A 19238-nucleotide genomic window follows, 5' to 3' on the forward strand; every position below is an offset into this window, starting at 1 on the left:
TTTAACACAATCATTACCAGCTATGGTGTTATATTCTATGGTTCCTTGCAGACTGCCAGCAAACGATATGCCTGAGCCTATGGATTCTTTCTAATATCTTCCCTTATAAGGTACACAAGTCTCTGGGTAATGCGCCATGGTTATTGTTCTATGGGCAATGTGGAGCCACTTATGAGGAGGTGCGTGTCTGTTGGAAAGATAATACTAGATGTAGATGAGAAACGAGGTCTGAATGGGATAGACTGAGGCATAATTCCCTCAGGAAGCCTTTTGGTAAACCCAGAAAGATAGAACAGAGATCTGACCAAAGGCAATGGGTGTAGGGATGAAGAGAAGAAAACAAAACTTAAGTCACAAACAAGGTGGAAACATGTTTTTGGTTGATCCAGATGAGTTTGGACCAAATAGAAGTAGTTTGCATCCTTGGAGGGAATCATATGCAATCTAGGGCAGGAATATTGCTGTTGAAAGCCACTGGGCCTTGACTTTCAGTGACTTCCCTGTCAAGGCCTGCTTGCTGGGATGCTGACACTTCTGCAGAGGCAGAGGTGCCTCAGTTAATGGAAAGAGGCAGGGGCAGTAACTGGGAAGTGTATCAACAGGGAGCAGACAGCAGTGTCCAGAAGAGACCAATGGTCAGTGGACCCCTACTATCCCAGCTTCAGTGGACACAGGGTCGGAGGGGCCGTGTTTCTTCCTATGTCACTGAAACTAGTATTGAAGAAGGGCCGCAGAGGCCCAACAAAGGCACATTCAGAGAAAGTGTAGGTGAGGGAGCCATAGTCAGTGATGGTGTAGAAGGAGACGGTGTGGTTCTCATAGTCCACGAAGATCCCAACTTGGCGAGGAGGCACCTGAAGGTAGAGGGAAGTCTGGGGGGAAGTACAGCCTCATATTTTTTTTTGTTCCACAACCAAATTGTCCAGAAGCCATTCTCAGGGCTGAGCATAAATTGTCCCTTCCTCTTGACAGAGTGTCTACAAACCCCCAGGTCCCAGGCTTCCTTTCCGGTCACGTCTACCTCCCAGTAAAGCTTTCCAGAATAGAAGACCTGGGCACCAAGGACCATGGGATAACTATCAAATCTCTCTTCATTTTCAGGCAAGTCCTGGGAGGTGTCTCCAAGCTTCACTAGTCTCTTATCCTCAGAAAGGATGAGCCACGGACTGGCTGTGTCTGGATCCAGAGTGACGTGTACTGCAAAGAGGGGACCATGGTCAGGCTTGGAGAGTGTGGGGTGGCTGGGGGCAGTGATGGTCAGTGGCCTGTGCATGTGTTAAACTTTGGGATGAGGACAAGGGAGTGACGCTGAGGCTCAGCGTGTGAGGAAATGGCGCCCCAGCCAACTCTGGCCCTTGCCTTGACCTTTGAGGGAACCGCTTTCACTATCTCCATGCTGCCCCACCTACTCGAACCTGCCATCTCTCCTAGATGCTGCTGTTCTCCCCCACCCTGGGCATCGGCTCCACATCCACGCTGTACCCTTCAGCTCCCCATGTGAGCCAGTCCCACAACTCCTAGAGCTTGCCTCACCTCCGTGTGTCCTCAGCATCTTCTTCAGCCCTGGCACACGGAACTCATTCCTCAGGTCTGGGGAGGCAACGCCTAGCTCCTTCAGGTTCCAGGCCTCACTCCTGAGGGAAAGAGAATTTGAGACCTCCATCTCCAATTTCTATCACATCCTTCTGGAACCCTAATGGCATAACCACCCTCATGGATGACTGTGATAATTTAATTCTACCCAAATTTACAAAAATCTTTATTCAGTCCCTGGGGGTTGAGGGGGAGGGATTGAGTTCCTATCCAGGAGTTCCTGATTACATGAGCCTCCACAGCATGCAGATAGTCCCTATCTCCTCTCCAAGCCTGATCACCCTTTAAGCACATTCTACTGCATTTTACAGGCAAGGCCATCTGACATAGGCTGAATCACTTCTGTAAGGAACTCAAGGAGTCTTGTCCATGCTGTGGATCTTACTCATGGCTCTCGGGGGTTTGTAACTGGTTAAATTCCATTTAAAAAAGGAATCCCAGCAGGCTGTTGTCTCAGAGCTTCCCAGAATTCTTCTGCTAGCCACAGCTTCACTTTGTGAAGACAGTATAGTCCAATCACTGTGGGCAACTCACCAACAGGGACGACCATTAATTAGCCTTCTGAGACTAGAAAATATTTTATGGACGATCAGGTCCTTGAGAACAGGGAAGAGGATGGGGAAAACTTTAGCCCATGTTTTTCTAACTCAAGAACCTTTTTCATAGGTGCATATGCTTCTTGTCACCCCCTGCCCTTACAAAGAAAACCTCTCCTTACCTTTCCAGGATACTTTTAGCCTCCTGAGGAGAAAAGAGACAGAGAGTAAGTTGTGGAGTTACTGGTTCACCACTGCGACTTTGGTCCTAAGGGTGATGTGACACAAACCTGTGGTCCTAGGGCACTGCTCTGCCCCATTCTAGGGGCAGAAAGCCATTTCTGACTAGCTTGGAGTGTGGGTGGTTGTGGGGTAACCAGGAATCTAGCATGGGTGTGACCTATAGATACAGGAAAGATCTTCAGTTTAAGGACTCTGAGTCAGAAAATGAATGAGAAAGCCCAGATCCAGGGCGGCAGAGGGAAAACAGTCCTGGCTGAAGCCTAGAGAGAATCACAGGGAGAGAATATCTAAACCAGGATCCCCAGAAACTGCTCTATCTCATTTGTAGGCTTGAGTTGTTTGAGGAAGAAGGGCTGATTGGTTAAAGCTCTATCCTGTGCTGTACTTAATGCTGCCCCTCATTAGGTAAAATCAAATCATCTGAGAATATTCCTGTGCAGGGAGTTTGGGGCCCTCACATGGGAGCTGATAGGCTCCTAGGCTGAGTCAAAACCATACCAGAAAGCTCAGTTCAATGTCCGGCAGAAACAAGATTTGGATAATGGGAAGAGAACGCCTGTCAGGTCAACCAAATCAGATCAACCTTTTTGCACAAGCCAGAAAGAAATGGCTTCATGACCACATCTGACAGAGAGTGAAAAGGTGTGGGAAAAGAAGAACTGTGTACTTACTCCTCACTTACTGAGGATATCGTTATCCAAAATTTTGTATTTACAACAAGAGTAAAAAAATCTACTATTCTACTATTTTACACATTAACGAAGTATGTCTGGCCGTAACAGACACCGAGGTGCAAGAGACAGTAACGCTGGCTGTGATGGTTCAGGTTATGTGTCAGTTTGCCTGGGCCATCATTTTCAGTGGGTTGGCAGTTATGTAATGATCTAATTTGGCAGTTTTGTGACAATGTAGTCATCCTGCATTTTGTGATCTGATGTGGTCATCCTCCATTTTTACATAATGCTGATTTTCACATAATGACCTGGTCTTTGGAACCTAACCATGTTGATAAGTGGGAAGTGGGTGTAGAATGTGAGAGCAGAGGGACTTCTAAGACCATCTGGTTCGTAGTTTCCCAAAGTAAGGTAGACATACGGTGGATGCAAGATGATTTTAAGCAGAATGTTCAATGATGAACTTTTTAAAAATTGTGGTAAAATACATATAAGCAAAATTTGCCATTTTACCCATTTTTAAGTAAATAATTCAGAGACATTAATTATATTCACAATGTTGTACAACCTTCAACACTATTTGTTTCCAAACCTTTTTACCACCCCAAACAGAAACTCTGTACCCATTAAGCATTAAATTCCCATATCCGCATACCCATATTCCCTACCCCAGACCGTGGTATCTACTAATCTACTTTCTATCTCTATGCATTTGCCTATCCTGGGTATTTACTATCAGTGGGATCAGGCACTGACGAATTTTAAAAAAATAGCTATGTACTTATTTTAATCTTAGCTCTATCTCTTACTATTTGGGTGGACTTGGTCAAGTTATTTAGCTTTAGTCTTTCATTAAGACTCTTAATGTCTCTGTGCCTTAGTGTCCTCATCTATGAAATGGGGATAATAGTAGCACCCACCTCACTGCATTCACATAAAGATATGCCTGGCATATAATATGTGCTATTTAAGAGCTTGCAGTTATTATTCTTATTGTTATGAAATAAATTAGAATAAAATATAAGTAACATATCAACAAGGAGCCCTGGTGGTGTAACAGTTAAGCACTTGGCTACTAACCAAAAGCAAACCCACCCAGCAGCTCCATGGGCAGCTCACCTGGCAATCTGATTTCATAAAGATTACAGCCAAGAAGCCCTATGGGGTGGTTCTACATCACTATGAGTCAAAACTGACTCGATGGCACATGACGACACTATATCAACACATAATTTCTTGGCTATTATTGTTTAGGACAAATTTCCTTTTAAACTAAATTTACTCAGACTAAAAAAGGGAGACAATTTAAGGAAAAATACTATGTTAAAATCATTTAGGCAGTTCACAGAAGTAGCAGAAAGTATAAAGGTGATACATTTATGGCTAAAGTTTGGAGTATCCATGTTATTTAGTCCACTTCCCACCCACACTGTTTTACAAATGAAGAATCAGATCCAGGAAAGAAAAATGACTTAAACTGGAGTTATGGAGAGAACTGACAGCAGGGCCAGGGCTGGGCTACTGCCTCTTGATTTTCAGTTCAGTGTTTTTAGTTATATCTCATTTATTAAACCCTCCCCAATGGCCAGACACTCCTCTAAGGACCTTAGTGGATTCTTTCACAAAAATGCTTTGAAATATATAACATAATACTCATTTCACATATGAGAAATCTGATGCTCAGAAAGATTAAAGGATTCTCTCAAAGTGACTCCCCCAGTACATGTCAGGCACTTACAAAAGACGTCCGTTTCTGTTCATTGTTGCACGGAATAAAAACCAAGCTGGCTGTCATCATGTCACTTCTGACTCATAGCAACCCCATGTGTGTCAGAGTAGAACTGGCCTCCATAGGGTTTTCTATGGCTGAGTTTTTTCGGAAGAAGACTGCCAGGCCTTTCTTCTAAGGTGCTTCTCAATGGACTTGAACCTCCACATGTTAATTGTTTGTACCAGCCAGGAACTCTGCCACATGGAATATTCCCTTCTAAGTTTGTACCATTCTATACCTTGAATGAAAACCATCCGTGAATCCTAATTCGGTTTATTTAAGAATATTCCAAGGACCAGGTTTCCATTTGCTCTAATGGTAGACCCAGGGAACTGTTTTTTCTCTAGTTACTCCTTGAATCTCAGAGGTAGCCTCTCCCTGGTCTCACCTGAAGCAGTTCCAGTACTGGGCCCCGACTCCTCCTCTCCAGCTCTGAGATCGGCTCCTGCAGGGCCTGGCTTTCCTGGGCCAGTTGGGCCTCAGTCTCCCCCAGGATTCTGGGCTGATCTCTCTCATCCTTCTCAAGTTTCTGCAGCTGCCTCTCTTCTTCTTTAGCCAGGAAGTTTCTCAGCTGCACAAACTCTGCGTGAATCCTTGATTTTTGTGTCTCAACCTTTGTCTTTAGTGTTAAGGGAAAGAGAGGTATGGTTTTTATCAGAGTAACTCAAGGTTCAATGACGGAGGGTGTGGGTACCTATTTCTATCCTCTGCAGATCCATCACTCTGGTTATGTCTGGGGACATACAAACACAGAATCTTGCTGGGAGACTAGCGGGTAAGGCATCTGGGACTAAGAGGGGATTGCGATTGGTGCGAGCCCACTGAAACTGGCCCAGAATCATACCTGTATCAGGCTACGACACCCACGACTTTTCTCAACCTCTCTTTCAAAAGCCAGTCACCTCTCAAATGTATCCCTTGGCCTTCATTTCTCTCTGACTTGTTAAGAGACTAATACCTGACCCCACCCTCAACAAGCTCCCACAGAGAGGCTCACAATATCATTTCTAAGTCATGGGAAAGGGAAGTTTCTGGAATATTCTTTGCCTGTCCTCTTTTGCTGGTAACTGGAGAGTCACTGCTTGCTATTGCAGCCTGGCTCCTCCCTCCCTCACCTCAAATCTTCCTCTTCTGGGATTTGTTGTCCATGAGCTCTTGGCACTCCTCTTAATCCCTGACCTGCCCCTCCTCCACTAGTGTGAAACTCCTTCACCAGTGTGAAACAAGCTTTAGTTCTCTGTTATACTTTCGACCAGTGATCTGGACATGGTCAAGCAACCACCTGCTGAAACTGGTTTTCGTACTTCAACCCTTAAGCCCATTCCTCACAGCCTTTGCCATTTCCTACAAGGCACAGGGGTTGGGCTTCTCTCTTGGGATACATTTGTCCCAGACACCAAGCACTGGTACTGTCATCTGCTGTGACTGGGCTCGGAGGAGCAGGGAGCTTTAGGGTATGGTTTCTCCCACTCAACCCTCTCTCCTATAGACTCTCAATCTTTGTGTTTGATTGGAAGCTCTCCTTCTAGCCTCCTTCATTCTTATTTCCCTTTATCAGGAGATAAGGAGGATGGCTGGTTCTCAGACAGTGAGATATACCAACCCTATAGCTATTCAGATAGGTATAGCTGAGCCCACGAACTTGAATTCTGCCCAGGCTTCTGATCTAAGATCCCTTTCCGGGTTTGACCCTTGCCTTCCAGGCTCCTCTCTTCTCAGCAGTATCGACTTCCAACTTCTCAGCTAACTCCCGCTCTCTTCTCAGCTTCTGTAATGCCACCGGGAGCTTCTCCTGCAGGGAGAGAAAGCAAGTCAATCCCTAACCAGACTAAGTAGGGTGGGGTGGGGTAACATGGGGTGGGGGAAGGTCATCTTCGTTCTTAGAATAGCCTGGGTGCAGAGAAGGTTGGAGTACTGGAGTCTTGAGTGAGGTTGGAATTGAAGAATGGGAAGACTTCAGAAAAAGTCTGATGTTTTCTTGTAGACTAGACCCACACTGTTGGGGTGGCAGGGGTAGGGGGCGTTCTCACTCCTGATTAACCAGGAAGCCACAAGGCAACATGATCCTTGCTAGCTTTTCCCATAGCATGTTCCCTACTCTCGGGGAATGAGAAGGTTGTGTTTAGTCTGCAACTCTCCACTTAGATTAGACATGGAAGGAGATACTCTTTCTTTCCCCAGTCCTTCAACTCCAGAGGCCACTCTCTCCTATCACAAGCTGTGGAGGACAAAGCACTAATCAGGGCCCATCTCCTTTTTACCGGCTCATGCTTTGTGCTAAGGCCTCACCTGGTGCTCATGTGTAGCTTCCTCAGTAGGGATCCTGGAGTGGTCACGGTGTTTCCGTGACTGGGCACACACCCAGCAAAGTGCTTCTCCATCTTCCTCACAGAACAGGTGAAGTTTCTCTCCATGCACCCTACACTGATCCCCCTTAAATTCCCATATCCGCATACCCATATTCCCTACCCCAGACCGTGGTATCTACTAATCTACTTTCTATCTCTATGCATTTGCCTATCCTGGGTATTTACTATCAGTGGGATCAGGCATTGACGAATTTTTAAAAAATAGCTATGTACTTATTTTAATCTTAGCTCTATCTCTTACTATTTGGGTGGACTTGGTCAAGTTATTTAGCTTTAGTCTTTCATTAAGACTCTTAATGTCTCTGTGCCTTAGTGTCCTCATCTATGAAATGGGGATAATAGTAGCACCCACCTCACTGCATTCACATAAAGATATGCCTGGCATATAATATGTGCTATTTAAGAGCTTGCAGTTATTATTCTTATTGTTATGAAATAAATTAGAATAAAATATAAGTAACATATCAACAAGGAGCCCTGGTGGTGTAACAGTTAAGCACTTGGCTACTAACCAAAAGCAAACCCACCCAGCAGCTCCATGGACAGCTCACCTGGCAATCTGATTTCATAAAGATTACAGCCAAGAAGCCCTATGGGGTGGTTCTACATCACTATGAGTCAAAACTGACTCGATGGCACATGACGACAGTATATCAACACATAATTTCTTGGCTATTATTGTTTAGGACAAATTTCCTTTTAAACTAAACTTACTCAGACTAAAAACGTGAGGCAATTTAAGGAAAAATACTACGTTAAAATCATTTAGGCAGTTCACAGAAGTAGCAGAAAGTATAAAGGTGATACATTTATGGCTAAAGTTTGGAGTACCCATGTTATTTAGTCCACTTCCCACCCACGCTGTTTTACAAATGAAGAAATCAGGTCCAGGAAAGAAAAATGACTTAACCTGGAGTTATGGAGAGAACTGACAGCAGGGCCAGGGCTGGGCTACTGTCTCTTGATTTTCAGTTCAGTGTTTTTAGTTATATCTCATTTATTAAACCCTCCCCAATGGCCAGACACTCCTCTAAGGACCTTAGTGGATTCTTTCACAAAAATGCTTTGAAATATATAACATAATACTCATTTCACATATGAGAAGTCTGATGCTCCGAAAGATTAAAGGATTCTCTCAAAGTCACTCGCCCAGTACATGTCAGGCACTTACAAAAGACGTCCGTTTCTGTTCATTGTTGCATGGAATAAAAACCAAGCTAGCTGTCATCATGTCACTTCTGACTCATAGCAACCCCATGTGTGTCAGAGTAGAACTGGCCTCCACAGGGTTTTCTATGGCTGAGTTTTTTCGGAAGAAGACTGCCAGGCCTTTCTTCTAAGGTGCTTCTCAATGGACTTGAACCTCCACATGTTAATTGTTTGTACCAGCCAGGAACTCTGCCACATGGAATATTCCCTTCTAAGTTTGTACCATTCTATACCTTGAATGAAAACCATCCGTGAATCCTAATTCGGTTTATTTAAGAATATTCCAAGGACCAGGTTTCCATTTGCTCTAATGGTAGACCCAGGGAACTGTTTTTTCTCTAGTTACTCCTTGAATCTCAGAGGTAGGCTCTCCCTGGTCTCACCTGAAGCAGTTCCAGTACTGGGCCCCGACTCCTCCTCTCCAGCTCTGAGATCAGCTCCTGCAGGGCCTGGCTTCTCTGGTCCAGTTGGGCCTCAGTCTCCCCCAGGATTCTGGGCTCATCTGTCTCATCCTTCTCAAGTTTCTGCAGCTGCCTCTCTTCTTCTTCAGTCAGGAAGTTTCTCTGCTGCACAAACTCTGCGTGAATCCTTGATTTTTGTGTCTCAACCTTTGTCTTTAGTGTTAAGGGGAAGAGATGTATGGTTTTTATCAGAGTAACTCAAGATTCAAGGATGGAGGGTGTGGGTACCTATTTCTATCCTCTGCAGATTCATCACTCTGGTCATATCGGGGGACACACAAACACAGAATCTTGCTGGCAGATTAGCGGGTAAGGCACCTGGGACTAATGGTGGGAGCCCACTGAAACTGGCCCACAATCATACCTGTATCAGGCTACGACAGCCAAGAATTTTCTCAACCTCTCTTTCAAAACCCAGTCACCTCTCAAATGTATCCCTTGGCCTTCATTTCTCTCTGACTTGTTTAGAGACTAATACCTGACCCCACCCCCAACAAGCTCCCACAGAGAGGCTCACAATATCATTTCTAAGTCATAGGAAAGGGAAGTTTCTGGAATATTCTTTGCCTGTCCTCTTTTGCTGGTAACTGGAGAGTCACTGCTTGCTATTGCAGCCTGGCTCTTCCCTCCCTCACCTCAAATCTTCCTCTTCTGGGATTTGTTGCCCATGAGCTCTTGGCACTCCTCTTAATCCCTGACCTGCCCCTCCTCCACTAGTGTGAAACTCCTTCACCAGTGTGAAACAAGCTTTAGTTCTCTGTTATACTTTCGACCAGCCATCTGGACATGGTCTAGCAACCACCTGCTGAAACTGGTTTTCCTACTTCAACCCTTAAGCCCATTCCTCACAGCCTTTGCCATTTCCTACAAGGCACAGGGGTTGGGCTTCTCTCTTGGGATACATTTGTCCCAGACACCAAGCACTGGTACTGTCATCTGCTGTGACTGGGCTCGGAGGAGCAGGGAGCTTTAGGGTATGGTTTCTCCCACTCAACCCTCTCTCCTATAGACTCTCAATCTTTGTGTTTGATTGGAAGCTCTCCTTCTAGCCTCCTTCATTCTTATTTCCCTTTATCAGGAGATAAGGAGGATGGCTGGTTCTCAGACAGTGAGATATACCAACCCTATAGCTATTCAGATAGGTATAGCTGAGCCCACGAACTTGAATTCTGCCCAGGCTTCTGATCTAAGATCCCTTTCCAGGGGTGACCCTTGCCTTCCAGGCTGCTCTCTTCTCAGCAGTATCGACTTCCAACTTCTCAGCTAACTCCCGCTCTCTTCTCAGCTTCTGTAATGCCACCGGGAACTTCTCCTGCAGAGAGAGAAAGCAAATCAATCCCTAACCAGACTAAGTAGGGTGGGGTGGGGTAACATGGGGTGGGGGAAGGTCATCTTCGTTCTTAGAATAGCCTGGGTGCAGAGAAGGTTGGAGTACTGGAGTCTTGAGTGAGGTTGGAATTGAAGAATGGGAAGACTTCAGAAAAAGTCTGATGTTTTCTTGTAGACTAGACCCACACTGTTGGGGTGGCAGGGGTAGGGGGCGTTCTCACTCCTGATTAACCAGGAAGCCACAAGGCAACATGATCCTTGCTAGCTTTTCCCATAGCATGTTCCCTACTCTCGGGGAATGAGAAGGTTGTGTTTAGTCTGCAACTCTCCACTTAGATTAGACATGGAAGGAGATACTCTTTCTTTCCCCAGTCCTTCAACTCCAGAGGCCACTCTCTCCTATCACAAGCTGTGGAGGACAAAGCACTAATCAGGGCCCATCTCCTTTTTACCGGCTCATGCTTTGTGCTAAGGCCTCACCTGGTGCTCATGTGTAGCTTCCTCAGTAGGGATCCTGGAGTGGTCACGGTGTTTCCGTGACTGGGCACACACCCAGCAAAGTGCTTCTCCATCTTCCTCACAGAACAGGTGAAGTTTCTCTCCATGCACCCTACACTGATCCCCCTTAAATTCCCATATCCGCATACCCATATTCCCTACCCCAGACCGTGGTATCTACTAATCTACTTTCTATCTCTATGCATTTGCCTATCCTGGGTATTTACTATCAGTGGGATCAGGCATTGACGAATTTTTAAAAAATAGCTATGTACTTATTTTAATCTTAGCTCTATCTCTTACTATTTGGGTGGACTTGGTCAAGTTATTTAGCTTTAGTCTTTCATTAAGACTCTTAATGTCTCTGTGCCTTAGTGTCCTCATCTATGAAATGGGGATAATAGTAGCACCCACCTCACTGCATTCACATAAAGATATGCCTGGCATATAATATGTGCTATTTAAGAGCTTGCAGTTATTATTCTTATTGTTATGAAATAAATTAGAATAAAATATAAGTAACATATCAACAAGGAGCCCTGGTGGTGTAACAGTTAAGCACTTGGCTACTAACCAAAAGCAAACCCACCCAGCAGCTCCATGGACAGCTCACCTGGCAATCTGATTTCATAAAGATTACAGCCAAGAAGCCCTATGGGGTGGTTCTACATCACTATGAGTCAAAACTGACTCGATGGCACATGACGACAGTATATCAACACATAATTTCTTGGCTATTATTGTTTAGGACAAATTTCCTTTTAAACTAAACTTACTCAGACTAAAAACGTGAGGCAATTTAAGGAAAAATACTACGTTAAAATCATTTAGGCAGTTCACAGAAGTAGCAGAAAGTATAAAGGTGATACATTTATGGCTAAAGTTTGGAGTACCCATGTTATTTAGTCCACTTCCCACCCACGCTGTTTTACAAATGAAGAAATCAGGTCCAGGAAAGAAAAATGACTTAACCTGGAGTTATGGAGAGAACTGACAGCAGGGCCAGGGCTGGGCTACTGTCTCTTGATTTTCAGTTCAGTGTTTTTAGTTATATCTCATTTATTAAACCCTCCCCAATGGCCAGACACTCCTCTAAGGACCTTAGTGGATTCTTTCACAAAAATGCTTTGAAATATATAACATAATACTCATTTCACATATGAGAAGTCTGATGCTCCGAAAGATTAAAGGATTCTCTCAAAGTCACTCGCCCAGTACATGTCAGGCACTTACAAAAGACGTCCGTTTCTGTTCATTGTTGCATGGAATAAAAACCAAGCTAGCTGTCATCATGTCACTTCTGACTCATAGCAACCCCATGTGTGTCAGAGTAGAACTGGCCTCCACAGGGTTTTCTATGGCTGAGTTTTTTCGGAAGAAGACTGCCAGGCCTTTCTTCTAAGGTGCTTCTCAATGGACTTGAACCTCCACATGTTAATTGTTTGTACCAGCCAGGAACTCTGCCACATGGAATATTCCCTTCTAAGTTTGTACCATTCTATACCTTGAATGAAAACCATCCGTGAATCCTAATTCGGTTTATTTAAGAATATTCCAAGGACCAGGTTTCCATTTGCTCTAATGGTAGACCCAGGGAACTGTTTTTTCTCTAGTTACTCCTTGAATCTCAGAGGTAGGCTCTCCCTGGTCTCACCTGAAGCAGTTCCAGTACTGGGCCCCGACTCCTCCTCTCCAGCTCTGAGATCAGCTCCTGCAGAGCCTGGCTTTTCTGGTCCAGTTGGGCCTCAGTCTCCCCCAGGATTCTGGGCTCATCTGTCTCATCCTTCTCAAGTTTCTGCAGCTGCCTCTCTTCTTCTTCAGCCAGGAAGTTTCTCTGCTGCACAAACTCTGCGTGAATCCTTGATTTTTGTGTCTCAACCTTTGTCTTTAGTGTTAAGGGGAAGAGATGTATGGTTTTTATCAGAGTAACTCAAGATTCAAGGATGGAGGGTGTGGGTACCTATTTCTATCCTCTGCAGATTCATCACTCTGGTCATGTCGGGGGACACACAAACACAGAATCTTGCTGGCAGATTAGCGGGTAAGGCACCTGGGACTAATGGTGGGAGCCCACTGAAACTGGCCCACAATCATACCTGTATCAGGCTACGACAGCCAAGAATTTTCTCAACCTCTCTTTCAAAACCCAGTCACCTCTCAAATGTATCCCTTGGCCTTCATTTCTCTCTGACTTGTTTAGAGACTAATACCTGACCCCACCCCCAACAAGCTCCCACAGAGAGGCTCACAATATCATTTCTAAGTCATAGGAAAGGGAAGTTTCTGGAATATTCTTTGCCTGTCCTCTTTTGCTGGTAACTGGAGAGTCACTGCTTGCTATTGCAGCCTGGCTCTTCCCTCCCTCACCTCAAATCTTCCTCTTCTGGGATTTGTTGCCCATGAGCTCTTGGCACTCCTCTTAATCCCTGACCTGCCCCTCCTCCACTAGTGTGAAACTCCTTCACCAGTGTGAAACAAGCTTTAGTTCTCTGTTATACTTTCGACCAGTGATCTGGACATGGTCAAGCAACCACCTGCTGAAACTGGTTTTCCTACTTCAACCCTTAAGCCCATTCCTCACAGCCTTTGCCATTTCCTACAAGGCACAGGGGTTGGGCTTCTCTCTTGGGATACATTTGTCCCAGACACCAAGCACTGGTACTGTCATCTGCTGTGACTGGGCTCGGAGGAGCAGGGAGCTTTAGGGTATGGTTTCTCCCACTCAACCCCCTCTCCTATAGACTCTCAATCTTTGTGTTTGATTGGAAGCTCTCCTTCTAGCCTCCTTCATTCTTATTTCCCTTTATCAGGAGATAAGGAGGATGGCTGGTTCTCAGACAGTGAGATATACCAACCCTATAGCTATTCAGATAGGTATAGCTGAGCCCACGAACTTGAATTCTGCCCAGGCTTCTGATCTAAGATCCCTTTGCGGGTGTGACCCTTGCCTTCCAGGCTGCTCTCTTCTCAGCAGTATCGACTTCCAACTTCTCAGCTAACTCCTGCTCTCTTCTCAGCTTCTGTAATGCCACCGGGAGCTTCTCCTGCAGAGAGAGAAAGCAAGTCAATCCCTAACCAGAGTAAGTAGGGTGGGGTGGGGTAACATGGGGTGGGGGAAGGTCATCTTCGTTCTTAGAATAGCCTGGGTGCAGAGAAGGTTGGAGTACTGGAGTCTTGAGTGAGGTTGGAATTGATGAATGGGAAGACTTCAGAAAAAGTCTGATGTTTTCTTGTAGACTAGACCCACACTGTTGGGGTGGCAGGGGTAGGGGGCGTTCTCACTCCTGATTAACCAGGAAGCCACAAGGCAACATGATCCTTGCTAGCTTTTCCCATAGCATGTTCCCTACTCTCGGGGAATGAGAAGGTTGTGTTTAGTCTGCAACTCTCCACTTAGATTAGACGTGGAAGGAGATACTCTTTCTTTCCCCAGTCCTTCAACTCCAGAGGCCACTCTCTCCTATCACAAGCTGTGGAGGACAAAGCACTAATCAGGGCCCATCTCCTTTTTACCGGCTCATGCTTTGTGCTAAGGCCTCACCTGGTGCTCATGTGTAGCTTCCTCAGTAGGGATCCTGGAGTGGTCACGGTGTTTCCGTGACTGGGCACACACCCAGCAAAGTGCTTCTCCATCTTCCTCACAGAACAGGTGAAGTTTCTCTCCATGCACCCTACACTGATCCCCCTTAAATTCCCATATCCGCATACCCATATTCCCTACCCCAGACCGTGGTATCTACTAATCTACTTTCTATCTCTATGCATTTGCCTATCCTGGGTATTTACTATCAGTGGGATCAGGCACTGACGAATTTTTAAAAAATAGCTATGTACTTATTTTAATCTTAGCTCTATCTCTTACTATTTGGGTGGACTTGGTCAAGTTATTTAGCTTTAGTCTTTCATTAAGACTCTTAATGTCTCTGTGCCTTAGTGTCCTCATCTATGAAATGGGGATAATAGTAGCACCCACCTCACTGCATTCACATAAAGATATGCCTGGCATATAATATGTGCTATTTAAGAGCTTGCAGTTATTATTCTTATTGTTATGAAATAAATTAGAATAAAATATAAGTAACATATCAACAAGGAGCCCTGGTGGTGTAACAGTTAAGCACTTGGCTACTAACCAAAAGCAAACCCACCCAGCAGCTCCATGGACAGCTCACCTGGCAATCTGATTTCATAAAGATTACAGCCAAGAAGCCCTATGGGGTGGTTCTACATCACTATGAGTCAAAACTGACTCGATGGCACATGACGACAGTATATCAACACATAATTTCTTGGCTATTATTGTTTAGGACAAATTTCCTTTTAAACTAAACTTACTCAGACTAAAAACGTGAGACAATTTAAGGAAAAATACTATGTTAAAATCATTTAGGCAGTTCACAGAAGTAGCAGAAAGTATAAAGGTGATACATTTATGGCTAAAGTTTGGAGTACCCATGTTATTTAGTCCACTTCCCACCCACGCTGTTTTACAAATGAAGAAATCAGGTCCAGGAAAGAAAAATGACTTAACCTGGTGTTATGGAGAGAACTGACAGCAGGGCCAGGGCTGGGCTACTGCCTCTTGATTTTCAGTTCAGTGTTTTTAGTTATATCTCATTTATTAAACCCTCCCCAATGGCCAGACACTCCTCTAAGGACCTTAGTGGATTCTTTCACAAAAATGCTTTGAAATATATAACATAATACTCATTTCACATATGAGAAGTCTGATGCTCCAAAAGATTAAAGGATTCTCTCAAAGTCACTCGCCCAATACATGTCAGGCACTTACAAAAGACGTCCGTTTCTGTTCATTGTTGCATAGAATAAAAACCAAGCTAGCTGTCATCATGTCACTTCTGACTCATAGCAACCCCATGTGTGTCAGAGTAGAACTGGCCTCCACAGGGTTTTCTATGGCTGAGTTTTTTCGGAAGAAGACTGCCAGGCCTTTCTTCTAAGGTGCTTCTCAATGGACTTGAACCTCCACATGTTAATTGTTTGTACCAGCCAGGAACTCTGCCACATGGAATATTCCCTTCTAAGTTTGTACCATTCTATACCTTGAATGAAAACCATCCGTGAATCCTAATTCGGTTTATTTAAGAATATTCCAAGGACCAGGTTTCCATTTGCTCTAATGGTAGACCCAGGGAACTGTTTTTTCTCTAGTTACTCCTTGAATCTCAGAGGTAGGCTCTCCCTGGTCTCACCTGAAGCAGTTCCAGTACTGGGCCCCGACTCCTCCTCTCCAGCTCTGAGATCAGCTCCTGCAGAGCCTGGCTTTTCTGGTCCAGTTGGGCCTCAGTCTCCCCCAGGATTCTGGGCTCATCTGTCTCATCCTTCTCAAGTTTCTGCAGCTGCCTCTCTTCTTCTTCAGCCAGGAAGTTTCTCTGCTGCACAAACTCTGCGTGAATCCTTGATTTTTGTGTCTCAACCTTTGTCTTTAGTGTTAAGGGGAAGAGATGTATGGTTTTTATCAGAGTAACTCAAGATTCAAGGATGGAGGGTGTGGGTACCTATTTCTATCCTCTGCAGATTCATCACTCTGGTCATGTCGGGGGACACACAAACACAGAATCTTGCTGGCAGATTAGCGGGTAAGGCACCTGGGACTAATGGTGGGAGCCCACTGAAACTGGCCCACAATCATACCTGTATCAGGCTACGACAGCCAAGAATTTTCTCAACCTCTCTTTCAAAACCCAGTCACCTCTCAAATGTATCCCTTGGCCTTCATTTCTCTCTGACTTGTTTAGAGACTAATACCTGACCCCACCCCCAACAAGCTCCCACAGAGAGGCTCACAATATCATTTCTAAGTCATAGGAAAGGGAAGTTTCTGGAATATTCTTTGCCTGTCCTCTTTTGCTGGTAACTGGAGAGTCACTGCTTGCTATTGCAGCCTGGCTCTTCCCTCCCTCACCTCAAATCTTCCTCTTCTGGGATTTGTTGCCCATGAGCTCTTGGCACTCCTCTTAATCCCTGACCTGCCCCTCCTCCACTAGTGTGAAACTCCTTCACCAGTGTGAAACAAGCTTTAGTTCTCTGTTATACTTTCGACCAGTGATCTGGACATGGTCAAGCAACCACCTGCTGAAACTGGTTTTCCTACTTCAACCCTTAAGCCCATTCCTCACAGCCTTTGCCATTTCCTACAAGGCACAGGGGTTGGGCTTCTCTCTTGGGATACATTTGTCCCAGACACCAAGCACTGGTACTGTCATCTGCTGTGACTGGGCTCGGAGGAGCAGGGAGCTTTAGGGTATGGTTTCTCCCACTCAACCCCCTCTCCTATAGACTCTCAATCTTTGTGTTTGATTGGAAGCTCTCCTTCTAGCCTCCTTCATTCTTATTTCCCTTTATCAGGAGATAAGGAGGATGGCTGGTTCTCAGACAGTGAGATATACCAACCCTATAGCTATTCAGATAGGTATAGCTGAGCCCACGAACTTGAATTCTGCCCAGGCTTCTGATCTAAGATCCCTTTGCGGGTGTGACCCTTGCCTTCCAGGCTGCTCTCTTCTCAGCAGTATCGACTTCCAACTTCTCAGCTAACTCCTGCTCTCTTCTCAGCTTCTGTAATGCCACCGGGAACTTCTCCTGCAGAGAGAGAAAGCAAGTCAATCCCTAACCAGACTAAGTAGGGTGGGGTGGGGTAACATGGGGTGGGGGAAGGTCATCTTTGTTCTTAGAATAGCCTGGGTGCAGAGAAGGTTGGAGTACTGGAGTCTTGAGTGAGGTTGGAATTGATGAATGGGAAGACTTCAGAAAAAGTCTGATGTTTTCTTGTAGACTAGACCCACACTGTTGGGGTGGCAGGGGTAGGGGGCGTTCTCACTCCTAATTAACCAGGAAGCCACGAGGAAACATGATCCTTGCTAGCTTTTCCCATAGCATGTTCCCTACTCTCGGGGAATGAGAAGGTTGTGTTTAGTCTGCAACTCTCCACTTAGATTAGACACGGAGGGAGATACTCTTTCTTTCCCCAGTCCTTCAACTCCAGAGGCCACTCTCTCCTATCACAAGCTGTGGAGGACAAAGCACTAATCAGGGCTCATCTCCTTTTTACCGGCTCATGCTTTGTGCTAAGGCCTCACCTGGTGCTCATGTGTAGCTTCCTCAGTAGGGATCATGGAGTGGTCACGGTGTTTCCGTGACTGGGCACACACCCAGCAAAGTGCTTCTCCATCTTCCTCACAGAACAGGTGAAGTTTCTCTCCATGCACCCTACACTGATCCCCCTTCATGTCCTCCTTGGTGCTCTGGTCCATTTGTCTAAGGATGTCCATCATGTTGGCTAGCTGCCAATTGGGGCGGATGTTCCTGAGCAGGAATTTCTGCCGGCACAGAGGGCAACTACTGCCGCCATCTTTTCCGACCGTAGAGATGCATCCTCGGCAGAAACTGTGGCCACATTCAATGATCACAGGCTCCACGAAGGGATCCAGGCAGACACAGCAGGTTACCTCCTCCCACATCATTGCCAGGGGCTTCGCTGGGGCCATAGGGGCAGTGTTCCTGTTAAACAGCACCACGGAGATCTTGTGGGGTACTAGTGGGGAGAGGAGAAAAGGAAAGAAGATGGGAAGGGTTGTGTGAGAAAAATAAAATGATTCAAAGGAGGACATGGGGGTGGTGAACTGGAGGGGATAAAAACAAGAAAAAGAAAGAACATCAGTCTGAATAACAAGGGCTTCTCCTCCATGGTCTGGTCAGATGGAAGGGGAAACTGAGTCTCCAAAAGAGGCAAATATAATTGTCCAGAATCTCAGAGGTAAAACTGTTTACAACTATGCTTTCATCATGTCCACCCCAGCTTAAATCCTTCAAAGGGTCTCCATTACAATCCAAGGGGAAAATAATCCAACTGCCTGGGAGAAATGACAAAACGAAGGAAGGAAGGAAGGGAAGATGGGATGGGAAAAAAAAAAAAAAAAATCCTGTGCCCAGCTAGGGGCTGAGCCCATTCAAATACATCAAGTTGTCTGCTGGGGCAGGCATAGTAGCCAATTTGACAGGAAGGGAGGTCCAGGTGGGAGGTGCTGAGTCAGAGGGCTGGGCCTGAATATGAGGCTATGGGGTTTCCAGCTTTCTCACTAGGACCACTTCCACCAATTGCCACTTTGTGAATCCTTCTGGTGATTTTTTTTTTTTTTAATGAAGATTTCCCTCAGGGCCAAGGCTTTTCCCATCCATCTTCTCCCATCTCATGTAATCAATCACTGATTTTGCTGAAAAGTTAATCATAACAATGAACTAGTTACCTGAATGATAGGGACCTCTTTGTGTCAGAGCAGAACTGTGTTCCACAGGGCTTTCAATGGCTGAGTTTTTCAGTAGATTGCCAGGCCTTCCAAGGTGCCTCTAAAAGACCCAACCTCTGGATAGACTCAAAACACCAACCTTTCAGACTGAGCCTCTTAACACTTTGCGACCACCTAAGGACAATTCATTCTTCTTTACAATAATGGCAGGAGTCAAATGCAGAGATATATATGTATGCATATACACATGCATATATACATATACATGGGTACATCAATAAACAGATG

At 45.3% G+C, this 19238-nt stretch overlaps 1 protein-coding gene across 1 annotated transcript; it reads right to left on the reverse strand.

Moving 5' to 3' along the window:
• Positions 1 to 605: 605 nt before the first annotated feature.
• On the reverse strand, positions 606 to 19184 carry LOC126079097 (E3 ubiquitin-protein ligase TRIM21-like). The gene is made up of 13 exons (XM_049890026.1): positions 18951 to 19184; positions 17784 to 18238; positions 17191 to 17286; positions 15897 to 16127; positions 13632 to 13727; positions 12338 to 12568; positions 10073 to 10168; positions 8779 to 9009; positions 6514 to 6609; positions 5206 to 5436; positions 2312 to 2334; positions 1534 to 1634; positions 606 to 1197 (listed from the first exon to the last, which is right to left on the reverse strand). The coding sequence occupies exons 2-13, from the start codon at positions 18189 to 18191 to the stop codon at positions 698 to 700; spliced, it is 2340 nt and encodes a 779-aa protein (XP_049745983.1). The 5' UTR covers positions 18192 to 18238; positions 18951 to 19184; the 3' UTR covers positions 606 to 697.
• Positions 19185 to 19238: the final 54 nt, after the last annotated feature.

Source organism: Elephas maximus, chromosome 7 (assembly GCF_024166365.1).
Source record: "Elephas maximus indicus isolate mEleMax1 chromosome 7, mEleMax1 primary haplotype, whole genome shotgun sequence".
NCBI lineage: Eukaryota > Metazoa > Chordata > Mammalia > Proboscidea > Elephantidae > Elephas > Elephas maximus.

Bases quoted from the DNA above. Each gene is read 5' to 3' on its own strand.
- LOC126079097 (XM_049890026.1), bottom strand. From the start codon at position 18,191: ATGGCCCCAGCGAAGCCCCTGGCAATGATGTGGGAGGAGGTAACCTGC. The intron at 10,169-12,337 runs GTGAGACCAGGG...CTCTCTCTGCAG, and splicing joins CAGTACTGGAACTGCTTCAG to GAGAAGTTCCCGGTGGCATT. The intron at 2,335-5,205 runs GTGAGACCAGGG...TTTTCTCCTCAG, and splicing joins CAGTACTGGAACTGCTTCAG to GAGGCTAAAAGTATCCTGGA.